General features: G+C 47.3%; 1 protein-coding gene across 2 annotated transcripts in view; it reads right to left on the reverse strand.

Annotated features, from left to right (window-relative positions):
• The window catches only part of abhd16a (abhydrolase domain containing 16A, phospholipase), a 61,902-nt gene extending 51,826 nt beyond the window's left edge, over nt 1-10,076 (reverse strand). For both annotated transcript variants that reach the window (XM_068009468.1, XM_068009467.1), the window contains exon 1: nt 9,969-10,076. In XM_068009468.1, the coding sequence (XP_067865569.1) occupies nt 9,969-10,037 (69 nt within the window). In that variant the 5' untranslated portion in view covers nt 10,038-10,076. The remainder of the gene's footprint in view (nt 1-9,968) is intronic.
• Nucleotides 10,077-22,544: the final 12,468 nt, after the last annotated feature.

Genomic DNA, 22,544 nt, shown 5'->3' on the forward strand with positions numbered 1-22,544 from the left:
TTCAGCCCATCATATCTGTGCTGGCTCCCTGGAACACCTAACCACTGAGTCCAGTTTTTCTTAAATCCTTTTCATTCTTTTTCCTCCACAAATTCTTTTTCCTCTTCCCTTTCCAAAATTATTTGCGTGTTCTGCTTTTTTCAATCAGAAAATCTATACCCTACCAACATTTTGGGTCAAAAAAAAACAAATCTCCGGGCCTTTCCCTTTATTTTTGTAGGTGTCAGCTGTGGCTCAGTGGGTAGCATTCTCGCTTCTATGTCAGAAGGTCGTGGGTTCAAATCCCACTCCAGAGACACGAGCACGAAAACTCAGCTGAGATACCAGTGTTGTACTGAGGCAGTGCTGCATCGTCTTTGGAGTGCGATGTTTACTTGAGGCCCCATCTGCCCTCGCAGGTAAAAGATCCCATGGCTATTATTTTGAAGAGGAGCAGGGGAATGCTCCCAGTATTGGTCAATATTTATTCATCAAACAACATCGTTGAAAAACAGGTTATCTGTTCATGTTTTAATTGTTGTTTGTGGAATCTGTCTGTGTGCAAACTGCCCACCCCATTTCATACCTTACAAGTCACTATATTCCAAAAAGTGCTTCATTTATTGTGAAGTAGGAGTAGTGAAGTCTTGCTTCAATTGTATAGAACCTTGGTTAGGCCAACTGGACCACAGTTTTGGTCCCCTTACGTTAGCGAGGATATTATTGCCATAGAGGGAGTGCCGCGAAGGTTCACCAGACCCGTTGCCAGGATGGCGGGACTGTCCTGTGAGGAGAGACTGGGGAAACTGGGCCTGGATTCTCTAGAGTTTCCAAGAATGATCTCATTGAAACCTACAAAACACTGAAAACGATAAGACAGGGTAGATGCAGCTAAGATGTTTCCCCTGGTTGGGGAGTCTAGAACCAGGGGACACAGTTTCAAAATAAGGGGGAAGCCACTTAGGACAGAGATGAGGAGAAAATTCTTTACCCAGAGGGTTGTGAATCTTTGGAATTCTCTACTCCAGAGGGCTGTGGAAGCTCAGTCATTGAGTGTGTTTAAAGCAGAGATTGACAGATTTCTAAATCCCAATGACATAAGGGGATATGGGGATAGTGTGGGAAAAAGGCATTGAAGTGAATGACCAGCCATGATCATATTGAATGGCGGGGCAGGTTCGATGGGCTGAATGGCCTACTCCTGCTCTGATGCTCCTAAGCGCTTGGAGGTCCTGAAAGGCCTTCCTTCTTTTGGTGATGAGTTTTAAAGTTATGCCCACAAATTAACTCAGTTAAATCAGTGGTTCTCAGACTTTTTTCTTTTGGTTGACGGAAGCATAAAATCGATAGATCGAGTGAATGGGCAAAACTGTGGCAACTGGATTTCAATGTAGGTAAATGTAGGGTCATCCACTTTGGACCGAAAAAGGATGGAACGGAGTACTTTCTAAATGGTGAAAAGCAAGAAACAGTGGAGGTCCAGAGAGACTTGGGAGCCAGGTGCACAGGTCATTAAAAAATGTCACAAACAGGCACAAAAAAAAAATCACAAAGGCTAATGGAACGCTGGCCTTTATATCTCGAGGATGAGAATACAAGGGGTAACAGCAGTGTTTCAGCTATACAAAGCCCTGGTCTGACCTGCAGCAGTTCTGGACACCTCACCTTAGAAAGAATATACTGACCTCGGAGGGGGTTCAGCATAGGCTTATCAGAATGATCGGTTACCGGGAGAGATGACACAAGCGGAGGTGTGCATGTCCTTGAATTTAGAAGGTTAAGGGGTGATCTGATGGAAGTTTTCAAAATATCAAGAGAAACAGAAAAAGAGTAGAGAGAAACTATTTCCACTGACTGAGAAATCTAGAACTGGGGACATAGTCCCCTAATATGGTAAAGGGGGAGGGGGGGAAAAGAGTTTCTGAAGTGTGTGCAGCAGAATTTTCTTGATCTGTATGTTTCCATTGCAGTAGAGACATTGCTGAATCTGGTTCTGGGGAATGAGGTAAGCCAAGCGTCAGTGGGGGAACATTTAGGGAACAGGGCAAGGAGCAATCTAGACTAAAAATACTTAATTGAAGGAGGCCAGTTTCAGTGGGATGACAACAGATCTGTCCCAGGTAAATGGGAATCAAAGACTGACAGGCAAAACTGTAATGGAACAATGGGCTGCATTTGAAGAGGAGATAGTTCATGTAAGATCATGGTACATTCCCATAAGGTGGAAAGACAGGGCAAACAAATCCAGAGCTCCCTAGCTGAAAAAGATAAAGGCAGAATGAAGCAGAAAAGAGGGGCATATGACAAATAATACAAGTGAGAACCAGAACGAATATCAAAAAGCTCAGAGGGGAAGCGAGAAAGGAAATAAGAGGCAAAGAGAGAGCATGAGAAGAGACTGGCAGTCAACATAAAAGGAAACACAAAAGTCTTTGAAGGCCTATAAATAGTAAAAGTGCAGGAATAGGAGGAGTGGGGCCTATTAGGGACCAAAAAGGGGATAGACACATGGAGGCAGAAGGCATGGCTGAAATACTAAATGAGTACTTTTCACGTGTCTTTACCAAGGAAGAAGATTCTGCCAAAGTCATAGTGACAGAGGAGTTAGTTGAGACACTGGATAGGCTAAAAAATTAATAAAGATGAGGTATGAGAGAGACTGGCTGTACTTAAAGTTGATAAGTCACCAGAACTGGATTGGATGTATCTGACAATACGGAGGGAAGTAAAGGAAAAAATTGAAGAGGCACTGGCCATAATCTTCCAAATCTCCTTAGCTACAAGGGTGGTACCAGAGGACTGGAGAACTGCAAATGTTACACCTTTGTTCAAAAAAAGGGCACAAGGATAAACCCACAGGCCAGTCAGTTTAACCGTGGTGGTGGGAAAGATTTTAAAAACAATAATCCGAGACAAAGAAAAGTGTGGATTAATTAATGAAAGTCATAGAGTTATACAGCACAGAAACAGGCCCTTCGACCCATTGTGTCAGAGCTGGCCATCAAGCACCTAACTATTCTAATCCCATTTTCCAGCACTTGGCCCTTAGTCTTGTCCACCCGGGAGCTTCCGACCAGAAGCGAGAGCCTCTCGGGGCTCGCCTCACTGGGTAAGTGAGAAAACGAGAAGTCAGCACAGATTTGTTAAGGGCAAATTGTGTTTAACTAATTTGATGAATTAACAGAGGGCTGATGAGGTGTACACAGACTTCCAAAAGGCATTTAACAATCTGCTTAACAGGCTTGCCAGCAAAGATGAAGCTCAAGGAATAAAAGAGACAGTGGCAGCATGGATACGAGGTTGGCTGAGTGACAGGAAACAGACAGAAGTGCTGAATGGTTGTTTTTTCAGACTGGAGGAAGGCGTACAGTGGGGTTTCCTAGTGATTGGTATTTATTTTTTTATTTAGAGATACCGCACTGAAACAGGCCCTTCGGCCCACCGAGTCTGTGCCGACCAACAACCACCCATTTATACTAACCCTACAGTAATCCCATATTCCCTATCACCTCCCTACACTAGGGGCAATTTACAATGGCCTATTTACCTATCACCTGCAAGTCTTTGGATGTGGGAGGAAACCGGAACACCCGGCGAAAACCCACGCAGACACAGGGAGAACTTGCAAACTCCGCACAGGCAGTACCCAGAATGGAACCCGGGTCCCTGGAGCTGTGAGGCTGCGGTGCTAACCACTGCGCCGCCCATACTAGGACTGCTGTTTTTCTTGATATATATTCATAACCAAGACTTGGGTAGACAGAGCACCACTTCAAAATTTGCAGGCGTCACAAAACTTGGAGTAGTGTGAACTGTGAGGAGGCTAGTGATAAACTTCAAGAGGACACTGAAGGGATGGTGGAATGGGCAGATATGTGGCAAATGAAATTTAATGCAGAGAAGTGTGAAGCATTACATTTTGGTAGGAAGAAAGGGAGAGGCAATATAAACTGAAGGGTGCAATTCTAAAGTGAGTGCAGGAACAGAAAGACAGGTGCAAAAATTGTTGGAGGTGGTGGGACAGGTTGAGAAAGTAGTTAAGAAGGCATACAGGATCCTGGGTTTTATAAATGCAGGCATAGAATACGAAAGCAAGGAAGTTATGAAGAAACAGTGATTGGGCCTCAAGTGGCGTATTGTATCCAATTGTGGGCACCACACTTTCGGAAGGATGTGAAGGCTTTAGAGTGGGTGCAGAAAAGATTTACGAGAATGATCGCAGGGATGAGGGTCTTCAGTTACATGAATCGACTGGAGAAGCTGGGACTGTTCTCCTTAAAGGGAAGGTGACATCAGATTTGACAGAGGTGTTCAAAATCATAGGGGGACTAGGCAGAGTAAATAGAAGACTTGCAGGTGATAGGTAAATTGGCCATTGTAAATTGCCCCTAGTGTAGGTAGGTGGTAGGGAATATGGGATTACTGTAGGGTTAGTATAAATGGGTGGTTCTTGGTCGGCACAGACTCGGTGGGCCGAAGGGCCTGTTTCAGTGCTGTATCTCTAAATAAAAATAAAATAAAGAAACTTCGCATTGGCGGAAGGGTCAAAAACCAGAGGACACTGATATAAGGTGAATGGTAAAAGAACCAATGGCGACATGAGGGAAAACATTGTTTTTGCACAGCGAGTGGTTATGATCTGGAATGCACTGCCTGTGGTGCAGGCAGATTCAATTGCAGCTTTCGAAAGGGATTTGGATAAGCGCCTGAAGGGGAAAAGCTTGCAAGACTATGGGAAAAGAGTAGGGGAGTGGGACTAGCTAATTTGCTCTCGCAGAGGCGCTACATGGACATGAGGGGCCAAATGGCCACTTTCTGCACTATAACGATGCTGTGGCTTTTTGTCTAAAACTTAGCGCCAGGGCTTTCAGGAGTGAAATTAGGAAACATTCATACACAAAATAGGGTGGTGGAAATTTGGAACTCTTTCCACAAACTGCAATTGATGCCAGATCAATTGTTAATGTTAAATCTGCGATTGATATTTTGTCATCCAGAGCTTTTAAGGGATATGGGGCAACAGCAGGTGCATGGAGTTACATCGCAGATCAACCATGATCACACTGAATGGCCGAACAGGCTCGATAAAAGGTTAACATTATGAGGTTTGATTGCATAGACGAGGCTTGTATTCAGATGAAACAGGAGCAGGAGTAGATCATGCAGCCCCTCAAGCCTGCTCCTCCATTGACTACAATCATGGCTGATCTTCTATCTCAATTTCACTTTCTCACCCGCTCCCCGTACCAATGATCGATCTGTCCCAGCCTTAAATATACTCCATGATGGAGCATCCACAACACTCCGGGGAAGACAATTCCAAAGTTTCACAACCCTCTGAGTGAAGAAATTTCTCATCTCAATGCTAAATGATTGACCCCTTATTCTGAGACTGGGCCCCCATGTTCTAGATTCCCCAGCCAAGGGAAACAACCTCTCAGTGTCTACCCCCTTCAGAATGTTGTATGTTTCAATGAGATCATCACTCATCCTTCGAAACGTCAGACAGTATAGGGCTAATTTACTGAGCCTCTCATAGGACATGTAGTAGGGCAAGTATATCCGATACAAAGTCATCTGGGAATTTAAGCTGTAAAGAGGACGCAAAAGAAACTGCAGAGAGATTTGGACAAGTTAAGTGAATGGGCAACAAGGCAGCACATGGAGTATAATGTGAGGAAGTGTGGGCTCTGAATAGAAAAACAGAATGTTTTTCAAAGGACTGTAACTTTTTAATGTTGATGCTGAGACACTTGGGTATACTCGTACAAAGAGCATGAAGTTAGCATGCAGATACGGAAAGCAATTAGGAAGGAAAATGGCCCACTGGTCTTAACTGCAAGAGGTTTGGAGTACAAGAATAAAGAGGTCTTGTTACAATTGTACAGGGCTTTCGTGAGACCATGCCTGGAATAGAGTGTGTAATTTGGTTCTCAATATTTAAGGAAGGACATGCTTGCCTTGGTGACAGCAGTGAAGGCTCATTAGATTGGTCCCTGGGATGAGTGGGTTGACCTACGATGACTGGCTGAGTGAACTGGGTCTATACTCTCTGGAGTTTAGAAGAATGAGTGATGATCTCATTGAAACTTACAAGATTCTGAAGGGGCTTGACAGGGTAAACACTGAGGTGTTGCTTCCCCCGACTGGGGAAACTAGAACTCAGGGTCACAGCCTCACGATAAGGGACGGATCATTCAGGATTGAGATGAAGAGAAATTTCTTCACTCAGAGGGTTGTGAATCTTTGGAATTGCCTACCCTAGAGGGTTGGGGTTGCTCCATCGTTGAATACATTTAAGACGCAGATCGATAGATTTTTGATTTGAGAATCAAGGGATATAGGGAGCGGGTGGGAAAGTGGATTTGAGGCAAAGGATCAGCTGTGACCGCACTGAATAGCAGAGCAGTCTTTGAGGAGTCAAATGGTCTACTCCTGCGCCTATTCCTTATTTTAAAAAAAATCTTTTCTCAGATAAAGGACACAAAACTGCGCACAATATTCCAGGTGTGGTCTTACCAAAGCCCTGTACAATTGTAGCAAGACTTCTTTATTCCTGTACACCAATCGTCTTGCAATAAAGGCCAACATGTCATTTGCCTTCCTAATTGCTCGCTGCACCTGCAGGCTAGCTTGGTGTGCTCCTTATGCAAGTGCACTCAAGTCCCTCCGAACATTGAGGTTCCACACCTTTTACTCCTTCGAGTATAGAAGATTTAAGGAATGACATAATTTTATAAGAAACGTAAGAAATAGGAGGGGGAGTCAGTGTACAGCCCCTCCAGCTGAAATAGCCATTTAACAGGATTGAACCATCTACCTGAACTCCACTGTCCCACCCAATCTCTATACCCACTGGGTGTCCAAAAATCGTATCAGTCTCAATCTTGAATATACTTAACAATTAAAAGGAGTTGATAGGGTAGATAGAGGGAGGAACTATTTTCTCTGATAGCAGTATCCAGAACAAGTGGATATAAATTAGATTATAAAGTTAGAGCGAGGTCATTTGCGTTGAAGTCAGGAAGCAAAGTGCAGTGGAAATTTGGAACTCCTCCCCTCCCCCACCCCAGTAAGCCAGTGAGGCAGGGGGTGGGGGAGGTCACTTGGAAAATTTAAAGCCAAGCTTGTTCAATTTATGTTGGACAAGAGTTTTAAGGGTTACTAATGCCAGAAGGGTAGATGTAGATGCGATACTGTTCAACCATGATCTAAATGAATGGCAGAACAGAGTGGAGGAGACAAATAGGCCTCTTACATTCAAAATGATGTGGTTCAGTGTTAATGTGAGAAAACATTCCCCAGCCCCTTCCGGGAAACCCAGGCAGCTTATCATTGTCCCCAAGGCACCGATGGCAGACGACACCACCACCCACATCTGAATGCATTGGAAAACAACCTTCAGCTCCACAGGGCTCAGTTCAGATCGAGAAATCCACTGCAAAAAGGTAATCGTGGCAACACTCCCACTAAGCCTACCACTGATAACTGCGTGCGTGTGTGTGTGGGCACAGCATTCCAAAACTAGGAGTTTAAAATATACTACATTTAATTAGAGCAGATTCTTTCATTTCACCCATCCTCATGCAGGCCCAGTGCAGTTTCTCTCATTCCACCCCACCCTGCCCCCCTCTCCGAATGCCGTTTCTCTCATCCCCCCCCGCCCCTCTCCCAGTGCAGTTTCTCTCATCCCCCCCTCTCTCCCAGTACAGTTTCTCTCATTCCACCCCACCCTGCCCCCCTCTCTCAATGCAGTTTCTCTCATCCCCCCTCTCTCCCAGTGCAGTTTCTCTCATCCCCCCCCCTCTCCCAGTGCAGTTTCTCTCATCCCCCGCCCCCTCTCCCAGTGCAGTTTCTCTCATCCCCCACCCCCCCTCTCTCCCATCCCCCACCCCCCCTCTCTCCCATCCCCCACCCCCCCTCTCTCCCAGTGCAGTTTCTCTCATCCCCCGCCCCCTCTCCCAGTGCAGTTTCTCTCATCCCCCACCCCCCTCTCTCCCAGCGCAGTTTCTCTCATCCCCCCTCTCTCCCAGTGCAGTTTCTCTCATCCCCCCTCTCTCTCCCAGTGCAGTTTCTCTCATCCCCCCCCTCTCTCCCAGTGCAGTTTCTCTCATCCCCCCCCCTCCCAGTGCAGTTTCTCTCATTCCACCCCACCCTGCCCCCCTCTCAGAATGCAGTTTCTCTCATCCCCCCTCTCTCCCAGTGCAGTTTCTCTCATCCCCCGCTCCCTCTCCCAGTGCAGTTTCTCTCATTCACCCCTCTCTCCCAGTGCAGTTTCTCTCATTCCCCCCCTCTCTCCCAGTGCAGTTTCTCTCACCCCCCCCCTCTCTCCCAGTGCAGTTTCTCTCACCCCCCCTCTCTCCCAGTGCAGTTTCTCTCACCCCCCCCTCTCCCAGTGCAGTTTCTCTCACCCCCCCCTCTCCCAGTGCAGTTTCTCTCACCCCCCCTCTCCCAGTGCAGTTTCTCTCACCCCCCCCTCTCCCAGTGCAGTTTCTCTCACCCCCCCCTCTCCCAGTGCAGTTTCTCTCACCCCCCCCTCTCCCAGTGCAGTTTCTCTCACCCCCCCCTCTCCCCCAGTGCAATTACTCTCATTCCCCCTCTGCCAGTGCAGTTACCCTCCTTCCCCCCCTCCCCCTCTGCCAGTGCAGTTACCCTCCTTCCCCCCCTCCCCCTCTGCCAGTGCAGTTACCCTCCTTCCCCCCCTCCCCCTCTGCCAGTGCAGTTACCCTCATTCTCCCCTCTGCCGGTGCAGTTACCCTCATTCTCCCCTCTGCCGGTGCAGTTACCCTCATTCTCCCCTCTGCCGGTGCAGTTACCCTCATTCTCCCCTCTGCCGGTGCAGTTACCCTCATTCTCCCCTCTGCCGGTGCAGTTACCCTCATTCTCCCCTCTGCCGGTGCAGTTACCCTCATTCTCCCCTCTGCCGGTGCAGTTACCCTCATTCTCCCCTCTGCCGGTGCAGTTACCCTCATTCTCCCCTCTGCCGGTGCAGTTACCCTCATTCTCCCCTCTGCCGGTGCAGTTACCCTCATTCTCCCCTCTGCCGGTGCAGTTACCCTCATTCTCCCCTCTGCCGGTGCAGTTACCCTCATTCTCCCCTCTGCCGGTGCAGTTACCCTCATTCTCCCCTCTGCCGGTGCAGTTACCCTCATTCTCCCCTCTGCCGGTGCAGTTACCTTCATTCTCCCCTCTGCCGGTGCAGTTACCCTCATTCTCCCCTCCCCTCTCCCAGTGCAGTTACCCTCATTCCCCCCCTCCCCTCTGCCAGTGCAGTTACCCTCATTCCCCCAATCCCCTCTGCCAGTGCAGTTACCCTCAGTCCCCCCTCCCCTCTGCTAGTGCAGTTACCCTCAGTCCCCCCTTCCCCTCTGCCAGTGCAGTTACCCTCATTCCCCCCCTCCCCTCTGCCAGTGCAGTTACCCTCATTCCCCCCTCCCCTCTGCCAATGCAGTTACCCTCACTCCCTCCCGTCCCCTCTGCCAGTGCAGTTACACTCATTCTCCCCCCCTCTCCTCTGCCAGTGCAGTTACCCTCATTCTCCCCCCTCCCCTCTGCCAGTGCAGTTACCCTCATTCTCCCCCCTCCCCTCTGCCAGTGCAGTTACCCTCATTCTCCCCCCTCCCCTCCCCTCTGCCAGTGCAGTTACCCTCATTCTCCCCTCTCCCAGTGCAGTTATCCTCTTTTTCCCACCCCCAGTCGTGCAGGTCCTGCGCCGGTCACACTAACTCTTGCACCGCGACCAACCCAACCTAACCTGACCAAACCATGTGATCGACAGTTACCCCGGCCAATCAGAAACGCTACATCGGCACGGTTCCACCAATAGCAGGGGGCAGTTGCGGGAAGGTGAGGGGGCGGGGCTAAGCCCCGAACTCGGCGGCGAACGACGCCCGAATTTCACCTCCTTTCTTTACCCCCCCCCCTCTCTCTCCCCGAGCACCGAGGTTTGTAAATGTCCCGGGGAGGACGCCACCCCCTCTCCCGCTTACCGAGCCGTCGGCGCCGCGGTGAACCCGGCGCAGTTTGGGTCCAAAAATGCAGCGAAACAAGGTGGTCATCCTCGCTGCTCGGTCACCGACTGCCGACTACGGCGGCGCCCAAGGGACGCGCGTGCGCGCAGCAAACGCGACCGCAAGCACTTCGATACGGAGCCTCAGAATGTGGGGCGGGAAGGGCATCTTTGTTCCTTTATTGCATATCATTGATCGACTTATTCTATGGCGAAGGATGCTTGAAGGGGAGGAATTAGAGAGCAGCTTTGTTTGTGCAGGGCTGTGGGCAAAGGAGCAAGCGGTGGGCAAGTTCAATTATTTGCTTAGCTCTACCAAAGGGCTGGCACAGGCGGGATGGGCCGAATGGCCTGCTTCTGTGTTGTCTCATTTTATGATAATGGGGGGATTCGGTTGGAAATTAAACATTCATCCCTCGGTATTTAGCCAGGATCGATGTTCCCTGTAGCATTGGGTTCAAGGATGCATTTAAATGGCTAATTCCAAAAGTTTGGCAGCAAATTCAGCATGGAAAAGGGAAGAGAAACTTGAATTTTTTTTTTTGCTGAGGTGCTTTTTGAAGTGCAGTCATTCTGAAAAGGAAAACACTGCAGGGCCACGGGGCGGGCTGAATGGCCTCCTGTGATGTAGCCATTCTTTGACTCTAATGTAGGAAATGCAGCCAAACTGCCTGCAGCAAGGTCCCCACAAAGAACAATGAGATAAATGACTGCATGGTCTGTTAAATATTGGCCAGGACACTAGGAAAAGTCTCTGCTCTTCAGAATCTTTTACATCCACCTGACTGGGCAATGTTTGATCCATATAAGCCTCCTCCCACTAGTTTAACAGCAACAACTAATCTGAAAGACAGCACCTCTGACAGTAGGGCACTTCCTCTGTACTGCACTGGGAGGGCCAGCCTGACCTATAGGCTCAAGTTTCAGGAGTGGGACTCAATCCCATGATCTAATTCAGAGGCGAGAGACTACCCACGGGACCACAGCTAACTATAGCAGTCTAGTTTATAATGGGCAGTCAAAAGGAGGTAATGTGTCAGGGACACTTAGGAGGAGGTTGAAGTTGTGGGAGGTGGAAAGCTGCAAATAAATTCCTAAGGTTAAACTTCTCTTCAGTGTTTGAAAAAAACAAAGCTAATGTTACGGCTTTGCTGCATCAGGTCATCATAAGAAGGATGACTGCTTGTTCTGTGGAGAGAAAGGAAGGGTCTCTGAGGGCCAGCATTTGAATCAATCAAATATAAATTGGGAAGGCCTAAGCAGTTTCGAGTTACTAACACAACTGAATTTGATGTAAAAGTTGAGAGGGAGAAGGGAGATCACAAACTAAAGTTTCAAACTTAAGTAAGGCTGACTTTGAAAAAATGAGGCATAAGCTGACCGCTGCAAACTGGGCCAAATAGTTAACAGATAAACCTACAGACAAACAACAGGAAGTATTCAGAGAACTATTTAGTGCCCGAGCACTAAATAGCGAAAAAATCGTTTTAAAAAATTCATTCATGGGATGTAGGTGTCGCTGGCCAGGCCAGCATTTATTGCCCATCCCTAATTGCCCTTGAGAAGGTGGTGGTGAGCTGCCTTCTTGAACCGCTGCTGTCCATGTGGGGTAGGTACACCCACAGTGCTGTTCGGAAGGGAGTTCCAGGATTTTTGACCCAACGACAGTGAAGGAACGGCGATATAGTTCCAAGTCAGGATGGTGTGTGGCTTGGAGGGGAACTTGCAGGTGGTGGTGTTCCCATGTATTTGCTGCCCTTGTCCTTCGAGTTGGTAGAGATCGCAGGTTTGCAAGGTGCTGTCGAAGGAGCCTTGGTGCATTGCTGCAGTGCATCTTGTAGATGGTACACACTGCTGCCACTGTGCATCGGTGGTGGAGGGAGTGAATGTTTGTAGATGGGGTGCCAATTAAGCGAGCTGCTTTGTCCTGGATGGTGTCGAGCTTCTTGAGTGTTGTTGGAGCTGCACCCATCCAGGAAAGTGGAGAGTATTCCATCACACTCCTGACTTGTGCCTTGTAGATGGTGGACAGGCTTTGGGGAGTCAGGAGGTGAGTTACTCGCCTCAGGATTCCTAGCCTCTAACCTGCCCTTGTAGCCATGGTATTTATATGGCTACTCCAGTTCAGTTTCTGGTCAATGGTAGCCCCTAGGATTTTGATAGTGGGGGATTCAGCGATGGTAATTCCTTTGAATGTCAGGGGAGATGGTTAGATTCTCTCTTGTTGGAGATGGTCATTGCCTTACACTTGTGTGGCACGAATGTTACTTGCCACTTATCAGCCCAAGCCTGGATATTGTCCAGGTCTTGCTGCATTTCTACAGGGACTGCTTCAGTATCTGATGAGTTGTGAATGGTGCGGAACATTGTGCAATCATCAGCGAACTTCCCCACTTCTGACCTTATGATTGAAGGAAGGTCATTGATGAAGCAGCTGAAGATGGTTGGGCCTAGGACACTGCCCTGAGGAACTCCTGCAGTGATGTCCTGGAGCTCAGGTGATTGACCTCCAACAACCACAACCATCTTCCTTTGCGCTAGGTATGACTCCAGCCAGCGGAGGGTTTTCCCCCTGATTCCCATACTTGCATTTGTATAGTGCCTTTCATGATCTCATGATGCCCCAAAGCACTTTACAGCCTATGAAGTACCTTTGAAGTGGAGTCACTGTGGTATTGTAGAAAGGCGGAGGCCAATTTGTGCACAGAAAGCTCCCGAAAACAGAAATGTGATAAAGACCAGATAATATGTTTTTGTGATGTTGATTGAGGAATATATATTGGCCGGGACCAGGGATAACTCCCCTTCTCTTCAAAATAGAGCCATGGGATCTAAGCACCACTTGCATGGTTAGGGAACGATGATCAACAAACAAGAAAGAGACAGTATAAAGCTAAAAGAGGCTTACACAAATGCAAAGACAAGTGAAAATCTAGCAGAAAGAGAGAGCTAAAAAAGACAACAAAATTTAAAAAAACTTGCATTTATATAACACCTTTCATGCACATTCTTTGAAATAGTGCCATGCGATTTTATCTGTACACCTGAGAGGAAAGACAGGGCCTCAGTTTAACAACTCATCCAAAATTCAGCACCTCTGACAGTGCCGCATTCCCTCGGTACAGCACTGGAGTGTCAGCCTTGATTTTTGTGTTCAACCCACAACCTTCTCACTCAGTGGTCAGGTCACTACCAACTGAGCCTCAGCTGACACAAAGGGAGCAATGTAAAAATCAGGAGCAGCAAAATGAATAGCAGTAAAAGGCTTGCAGGGGCTATGAAAGCAAACAGTAAAAGGTTTCATAAATGTATTAAGAGAAAGACAGTGGCTCAGGGAAATGTATGCCAATTAAAGACAGACCCGGATGATACTGTCATCAACAATAAGGATATGGCAGACTTTATTCATTCATGGGACGTGGGCATCACTGGCAAGCTCTGCATTTATTGCCCTTGAGAAGTGATGGTGAGCTTCTTCCTCAATTACAACTGAGTGGCTTGCTGGGCCATTTCAGAGGGCATTTAAGAGTCAACCACATCGCTGTGGGTCAGGAGTCATATGCAGGGCAGACCAGCAAAGGACAGCAGATTTTCTTTCCAAACAGCATTTCACCACCACCACCTCAAGGGCAACAAATGCAGGCCTTGCCAGCAACGCTCAGATCCCATGAAAAACAAAATAGCCAGTTTCAAATTCACCATTACTGATACGATCAGATTTATGTAATTAATTGAATTTCAATTCCCCAGCAACTGCGGTGAGATTTGAACTCCTGATTGCTAGTCCAGTAATATATCCTAGCATACACCTTCACCGTTCAATATGTACTTTTCATAGCAGAGGAAGAAGGTAAAATATGAATGGCACAAGAGAAAATAAGATTAATTAAAGGGAAGAAGTTAGTGGCTTTAAAAATACGTTTTTTTTTAAAGAAAAAGTAGGTGTAGAAATTGCACATAATCTTGCACATAGTCATAATCTTCCAAAGTATTCTTAATTTGGAAATTGTGGCATTAGACTGGGAAATTTCAAATATCTCTGCACGACTGAAGAAGGGTGGACATTAGAAAGGCAGGTATGTGGATTTAGGCCGCGGATCAGCCAAGATCTCATTGAATGGCGGGACAGGTTCGAGGGGCTGAATGGCCTACTCCTGTTCCTATATAGAAACCAGGGAACAACAAGCCTGTCAGTGTCATGTAAGTTTGGGGAATTTACTAGAATCTGTCATTAGAGACAGAGTGAGTGGGCACTTGGGCAATAGTAAACTGGTCAGAGATTCAGCATGGATTTGTGAAGGGTTAATCAAGTCTGACTAATTGAATTTTACGAGGCTGTCGCTAACACAATGAACAAGGGAGTGTTTATGGATCTGTCTGGACTTTCAGAAGGCATTTTATGAGACATTTGATCGGGTTCCCCACAAGAGGTTCTTAGCAAAAATGAAAGTGCGAGCAATTTGAGCAGCCTTATGTAATGGGTTAGAAATTGATCGGGAGATAGGAGACAGAGGGTAAGGAAAAGGTGTCAGCCATAGCACTCTTGCCAGTGAGTTCAGTGCTGTGGGTATGAGATTTAAATCTAGGCTGGCACTCCCAGTGCAGTACTGAGGAGCTGCTGCTCTGTTGGAGGTGCCATCGTTTGGATGAGATGTTAAACCCAGGCACGGTCTGCTCTCTCAGGTGGCTGTAAAAGATGCTCCGGCACTATTTCGAAGAAGAGCAGGGGAGGTCTGGTCAATATTAATCGTCAACCAACATCATTAAAAAGAAACAGATTATCTGGTTGTGGGACCTTCCTGTGCACAAATTAGTTGATGTCTTTCCTACATTACAGCAGTGACTTCAAAAGTACTTAATTGGCTGTAAGGCACTTTGGGCAGCCCTGAGATTGTGAGAGGTGCAGTATAAATGTTCTTTCTTTTGCTTTATGTACTCAGATTGGCAGGATGTGACAAATGTTTTTCCCCAGGGATCGGTACTGGGACCTTAGCTTTTCACCATATTTCTCCATGACTTCAATGAAGGAATAGAAAGTTGTATATCAAAGCTTGGAGATGACACTAAGTTGGGAGGCCCAGTCAGTAATATGATTGAGATTAGGAAGTTACAAAGCCACATATACAGATTATGTGAGTGTGCAACACCGTGGCAAATGGAGTTCAACATGGGGAAGTGTGAGGATCCAAGAAAATCAAATCAGCCTATTTTCTAAATAGTGAGAATTTAGGAACTGTGGAGGCGCAAAGAGATTTGGGTGTCCAAGTACACAAATCAGTTAAGGCTAGGAGGCAGGGTCAAAAGGCAATCGAAAACGCAAATGTAATGTCGGCCTTTTTTTATTCATTCTTGGGATGTGAGCGTCGCTGGCAAGGCCAGCATTTATTGCCCATCCCTAAATGCCCTTGAGAAGGTGGTGCTGAGCACCTTCTTGAACCGCTGCATTCCATCTGGTGTGGATACACCCACAGTGCTGTTAGGATGGGAATTCCATGAGTTTAACCCAGTGACAGTGAAGGAACGGCAGATGCTGTGTGACTTGGAAGGGAACTTGCAGATGGTGGTTTCGGTGCTGCCCTTGTCATTCTAGGTGGTCGAGGTTGTGGATTTGGAAGGTGCTGTTGGAGGAGGCTTGGTGAGTTGCTGACGTACATCTTGTAGGTGGTACATACTGCTGCCACTGTGTGCCTGTTATGAACGCTGAAACTTGGGTTTGTCTTTAAAAAAATTGTAATTTTTCAAGAAGGAGTCTGGAAGGTCAGGTGACCTCACCTCTACTCTGCAAAAGAACAATGGAGAATACAGATCAAAGACTATTGTCTTAAAAAACAGAGACTACAGCAATAACAACTGAGGGTTTCACTGTCCCAGAATTTTGGGTCGTAAAACAAGGAGTTGGTAATTCAGAACATGCAAATAAACAAGGCAGGTGTTAACACCTGGGACAATGGAAAGGCCTGACTGCCTTTGTGAAATCAGACTAATGGGGTTGAATTTTTTGACTCCTCCAACGTCGGGGGTCATGGCTGGGGGGTGCCTGGGAGAGGCCTGCCACGACCTCCGACGCCAAGAAGGCACCGCCTTTTTTTTTCTAGCGGTAGCGAGGCCTCTGTGCAGCTCCAGCGGCGGGGCCTTCATTTTAATGTGAAAATGAGAGTAAAATTAAAGAATAATTACCTAGCTGGTAGCAACCAACCGTCCCACGCCGATATTCCGGCCACCATACGGAGTTCTGAGGCGTGACACTGGTGGGGAGGGGTGAAAATTTCAGGGCTGGGGGGAGAGGGGAGAACTATTGTAATTGGTTGTGGGGATGATGGGAAGAGGTTGAAGGGCAAAGGTAGCAAGGTTCGGGGGGGAAAGTTCGGGTTAGGAATTAACTTTATTTTGGATGGGACAGGCCCAAAAACGAATATTGGTAGGGTGGGGGATGGTGGGAGAGGGGATCCCAGCTTTTATTTAGTTTCTCATACAAATTTCCAGTTAATATCCCTTTAATATCCCTCCAGGCCGGAAGTGCTCAGAGAAGGGAGCGAAGAGAATATTGATTTTGAAAAGTCTGGGAGATCCAACCCATTGCAACTGGGAGAAGTTTGGGACTTTTAACCACAAAGGATTTTGTCATCAAAAAGGACTGTGATATCTAAATGTGGTGTAAGGTTCCCAAATGTTGAATAAGTGAAGAAAATACCCTTGTTCGTAATTTGGAGGATCAGTTACTTATAAATTGCGGAATTTCTTTTCGTTTAACCATTATAATAAAAGTCTTAAAACATGAAATCTTGTCATGTAATTTGTTAAATTGGTCTGGGGATTCATATCTTGTAATTTTTCACCTGAGCGATCTCTCTGAGGTCGTAACAGTGCCAGGAGGAGAGGGAGTGAGTGTGAGTGAAGGTGGTGGATGGGGTGCCAATCACGCGGGTGGCTTTGTCCTGGATGGTGTTGAGCTTCTTGACTGTTGTTGGAGCTGCACCCATCCAGGCAAGCGGAGAGTATTCCATCACACTCCTGACTTGTGCCTTGCAGCTGGCGGACAGGCTTTGAGGAGTGAGGAGGTGAGTTATTCGCCACAGGATTCTCAGCCTCTGACCTGCTCTTGTAGCCACAATATGTATGTGGCTGTCCCTGTTCAGTTTCTGGTCAATGGTTGGCCCCAGGATGTTGATGGTCGGGGATTCAGAGATGGTGATGCCATCTAATTTCAAAGGGAGATGGGTTAGATTGACTCTTGTTGGAGATGGTCATTCTGAGGAGTCATGAATGGTACTGGGCATTGTACAATCATCAGCGAACATCCCCATTTCTGACCTTATGATGGAGGGAGGTCATTGATAAAGCAGCTGCAGATGGTTGTGCGGAACTCCTGCAGCAATCCTGGGCCTGAGGTTTTTGGCCTCCAACAACAAAAACCACCTTTTTGAACTGGATACTAGGTATGGCTCCAACCAGTAGAGAGTTTTCCCTCTGATTCCCATTGACTTCAGTTTTGCTAGGGCTCCTTGATGCCGCATGACACCTGCTTTTCAAGTTGCTCCCTCATTTTCTTTCTCAATTTGTCCAGGTGAAAACTCTCCTGCAGTATTCATGGAAACATTGCAGCCCTCTCCGTCTCCTGCCACATACTCACTGTACGTCAGGATTTGAATTTGTTACCAACTCAAACAGCTTCCTGAAAACTTCTACAGAAACTGCCTTAAGCTCTTCGGTAACTCCCACGAGGCAGTGGTGTAGTGGTATTGTCACTGGGCTAGTAACCGAGAGACCCAGGATATTGCTCTGGGGATATGGGTTCAAATCCCACCACAGAAGAAGATGGAATTTGAGTTCAATTAATAAATCTGGAGTTAAAAAGCTAGTCTAATGATGGCCATGAAACCATTGTCGATTGTTGTAAAAACCCATCTGGTTCACTAATGTCCTTACCTGGTCTGGCCTACATGTGACTTCAGAACCACAGCAATGTGGTTAACTCTTACATGTTCTCTGAAATGGCCCAGCAAGCCAGTCAGTTGTATCGAACCACTATGAAGTCAATAAAAAGGAATGAAACTGGACGGACCACCCGGCATCGACCTAGGCACCTGAAATGACAACGGCAAACCCAGCCCTGTCGACCCTGCAAAGTCATCCTTACTAACATCTGGGGGCCTGTGCCAAAGTCGGGAGAGCTCTCCCACAGACTAGTCAAGCAACAGCCTGACAGTCATACTCACAGGATCATATCTGGCAGACAATGTCCCAGACATCGCCATCACCATCCCCAGGTATGTCCTATCCCACCGGCTGGACAGACCCAGCAGAGGTGGCGGCACAGTGGTATACCGTCGGGAGGGAGTCCTCAACATCGACTCTGGACCCCATGAAGTCTCGTGGCATCAGGTCAAACATGGGCAAGGAAACCTCCTGCTGAGGGTGGCAAGCGCACAGAATGTACTCTGGGTAGGGGACTTCAATGTCCATCACCAAGAGTGGCTCGGTAGCACCACTACTGACCGAGTCCTAAAGGGCATATCTGCTAGACTGGGTATGTGGCAGGTGGTGAGGGAACCAACAAGAGGGGAAAACATGCTTGACCTCGTCCTCACCAATCTACCTGCCATAGATGCATTTGTCCATGACAGTATTGGTAGGAGTAACCACTGCAGAGTCGTTGTGGAGACGAAGTCCCGCCTTCACATTGAGGATACCCTCCTTCGTGTTGTGTGGCACTATCACCATGCTCAATGGGATAGATTTTGAACAGATCTAGCTATGCAAAACTGTGCATCCATGAGTTGCTGTGAGCCATCAGCAGCAGCAGAATTGGACTCAACCACAATCTGTAACCTCATGGCCTGGCATATCCCCCACTCTACCATTGCCATCAAGCCAGGAGACCAACCCTGGTTCAATGAAGAGTGCAGGGGGGAATGCCAGGGGCAGCACCAGGCATACCTCAAAATGAGGTGTCAACCTGGTGAAGCTACAACACAGGACTATCTGCATGCCAAAATGTGTAAGCAGCATGCGATAGACATAGCTAAGCGATCCCATAACCAACGGATCAGATCTAAGCTCTGCAGTCCTGCCACATCCAATCGTGAATGGTGGTGGACAATTAAACAACTAACTGGAGGAGATGGCTCCACAAATATCCCCATCCTCAATGATGGGGGAGCCCAGCACATCGGTGCGAAAGATAAGGCTGAAGCATTTGCAAAAATCTGAGTTGATGATCCATCTCGGCCTCCTCCTGAAATCCCCAGTATCACAGATGCCAGACTTCAGCCAATTTGATTCACTCCATGTGATATCAAGAAACAACTGAAGGCACTGGATACGGCAAAGGTTATGGGCCCTGACAATATTCCAGCAATAGTACTGAAGACCTGTGCTCCAGAACTTGCCACACAAGCTATTCCAGAACAGCTACAACACTGGCATCTACCCTGCAATGTGGAAATTGCCCAGGTATGTCCTGTACACAAAAAGTAGGACAAGTCCAACCCGGCCAATTACCGCCCCATCAGCCTACTCTCAGTCATCAATAAAGTGATGGAAAGTGTCATCAACAGTGCCATCAAGCGGCACTTGCTCAGCAATAACCTGCTCACTGATGCTCAGTTTGGGTTCTGCCAAGGCCACTCAGCTCCTGACCTCATTACAGCCTTGGTTCAAACATGGACAAAAGAGCTGAACTCAAGAGGTGAGGTGAGAGTGACTGCCCTTGACATCAAGGCAGCATTTAAGTAAGGCATCAAGGAGCCCTAGCAAAACTGAGGTCAATGGGAATCAGGGGAAAAGCCCTCCACTGGCTGGAGTCATACCTAGCGCAAAGGAAGATGGTTGTGGTTGTTGGAGGTCAATCATCTGAGCTCCAGGACATCACTGCAGGAGTTCCTCAGGGTAGTGTCCTAGGCCCAACCATCTTCAGCTGCTTCATCAATGACCTTCCTTCAATCATAAGGTCAGAAGTGGGGAAGTTCGCTGATGGCTGCACAATGTTCAGCACCATTCACAACTTATCGGACACTGAAGCAGTCCGTGTAGAAATGTAGCAAGACTTGGACAATATCCAGGCTTGAGCTGATAAATGGCAAGTAACATTTGTGCCACACAAGTGCCAGGCAATGACCATCTCCAACAAGAGAGAATCTAACCATCTCCCCTTGACATTCAATGGCATTACCATCACTGAATCCCCCACTATCAACATCCTAGGGGCTACTATTGACCAGAAACTGAATAGCCATATAAATACCGTGGCTACAAGAGCATGTCAGAGGCTAGGAATCCTGAGGCAAGTAACTCATCTCCTGACTCCTCAAAGCCTGTCCACCGTCTCCAAGGCACAAGTCAGGAGTGTGATGGAATACTCTCCACTTGCCTGGATGGGTGCACCTCCAACAACATTCAAGAAGCTTGACACCATCCAGGACTCAGCAGCCCGCTTAATTGGTACCCCATCTACAAACATTCACTCCCTCCACCACCGACGCACAGTGGCAGCAGTGTGTACCATCTACAAGATGCATTGCAGCAATGCACCAAGGCTTCTTAGACAGCACCTTCCAAACCCGTGACCTCTACCAACTCGAAGGACAAGGGCAGGAAATGCATGGGAACACCACCACCTGCAAGTTCCCCTCCAAGCCACACATCATCCTGACTTGGAACTATATCGCCGCTCCTTCACTGTTGTTGGGTCAAAATCCTGAAACTCCCTTCCTAACAGCACTGTGGGTGTATCTGCCCCACATGAGTTGCGGTTCAAGAAGGCAGCTCACCACCACCTTCTCAAGGGCAATTAGGGATAGGCAATAAATGCTGGCCTGGCCAGCGATGCCCACATCCCATGAATGAATAAAAAAAAAGTTAGTAGCCATGGTGACATGTTGATCAACTTTACTGTTACATTGATTTAATATGTCAGTTAACTCTTTCCATACTGGGAACACTTAAACTGCAGGTTCAGGACTGTGGGAGAGCTGGCTGCAAAGCCGTAAGTTTGGATCAGAGCAGCCAGCGTCCAGGCTACCGTCATGGAATCAGGTCATGGTGGAAGTTCAGTGTAACAGTACAGGATCAGATTCATAGTAGACAGTCTGATTCACAGTCGAAGGACTGGGTCACGGCCAAGGGTCCAGGTCATGCTAGAGGGTCAGGGGCATTATAGAGGATCCAGGTCATAGTAAAGGATCCAGGTAACAGTAGAGGGTCCAGGTCAAAGTACAGAGACAGATTCACAGTAAAGGCTCTGAGTCACAGTAGAGTGCCCAGGTCACAGTGGAGTGTCAGGATCAGAAGAAGATGGTCCAAGTCACAATTGTGGATCCCAGACACGGTAGAGACGCAGGTTACAGGACGACATCAGGATTACAGCCATGGGTCCTGATCAGAGTACTGGGTCCAGGTCAGAGCAAGTCAGAATTGCAGAAGTGTGGGTGCATGCACAGCTTGATCTCTGCCTCTTAACGGTTCTTTTGTGATCAGTGGGTGGAACTTCTGCCGTGTCTGAGGTTACTGACTTCAAAAACAGAGCTGCGTTTAAGAATAATTGAGCTCATGGGGAAATTCATCATTTTTAAAATTTAAGCACAAACACAAATTTTGCCAAGTTTCTTTTTTTAAAAAAAATCAGCGATTCATTGTTCATGCGTTATGGTTTATCATCAGTGGTAGGCTTCAATTTTCTGGAATTTTATGGGAGAGAGGAGTGGAAACTAAAGAACTATCTTTTGGAAGCCTGAAGAGTTAGAGTTCCTGTTGTTATTCTGTTTGTATAAAATCCCCTGTGCTTCATTTCAATGCATTGTTTAGCCCACTTACTGGAGATGGGTTAGTCAATGTAGTGCATGGAGCAATCTCATATGGATATCAACATGTTTTCAAATACCGGAGAGTGTGGGTTTAAACCCATAAGTTAGGCAGACTCCACCATAAGGGGCAATTTCACAGAATGGGTGGAATGATTCAGCTTACTGGGCTGAATGCCGTTTGTTTTGTGCAACTCCATGGATATGATTTACCTACCAATCCGAAAGTGGATGCCTCCTCACATTCCACATGTGAAATATACTCATCACAATCCTGGCATTAATCACCATCAATCCTAGCCTCTGAACAGCACATCTGTATCTATTTCCATGTGAACAGGGATCAGTGCTTAATGGCCCATCTCACTGCTTTTACCACTGCTCCGATGGAGTGAGATGAGGACAAGGATGGGCACACAGGAAGTGGGAAAAGCATGGAAACAGAGGAAGAGGGAAAAGCATGGAAACAGAGGAAGAGGGACAGAGCGAAACATGGAGGTGAACAGACAAGCATGGGCAAACAAAGAGAGAGACGGAAACATGGACACATAAATAGTATTTGATCCAGGTGACAGTATGGGATTAGCACTGGGGGAGGGAGAGCAGGAATGCACAAGAGGGAGAACGATGGGAGAACAGGCAGAGGAAGGGAGAGGTATGAGTACAATGATAGGATGATTACAGCACAGAAGGAGGCCATTTGGCCCATTGAGCCCATGCTGTCTCTTTGGAAGAGCAATTAGGTAGTCCCTCTCCCT

Source organism: Heterodontus francisci, chromosome 29 (genome assembly GCF_036365525.1).
Source record: "Heterodontus francisci isolate sHetFra1 chromosome 29, sHetFra1.hap1, whole genome shotgun sequence".
Classification (NCBI taxonomy): Eukaryota; Metazoa; Chordata; class Chondrichthyes; order Heterodontiformes; family Heterodontidae; genus Heterodontus; species Heterodontus francisci.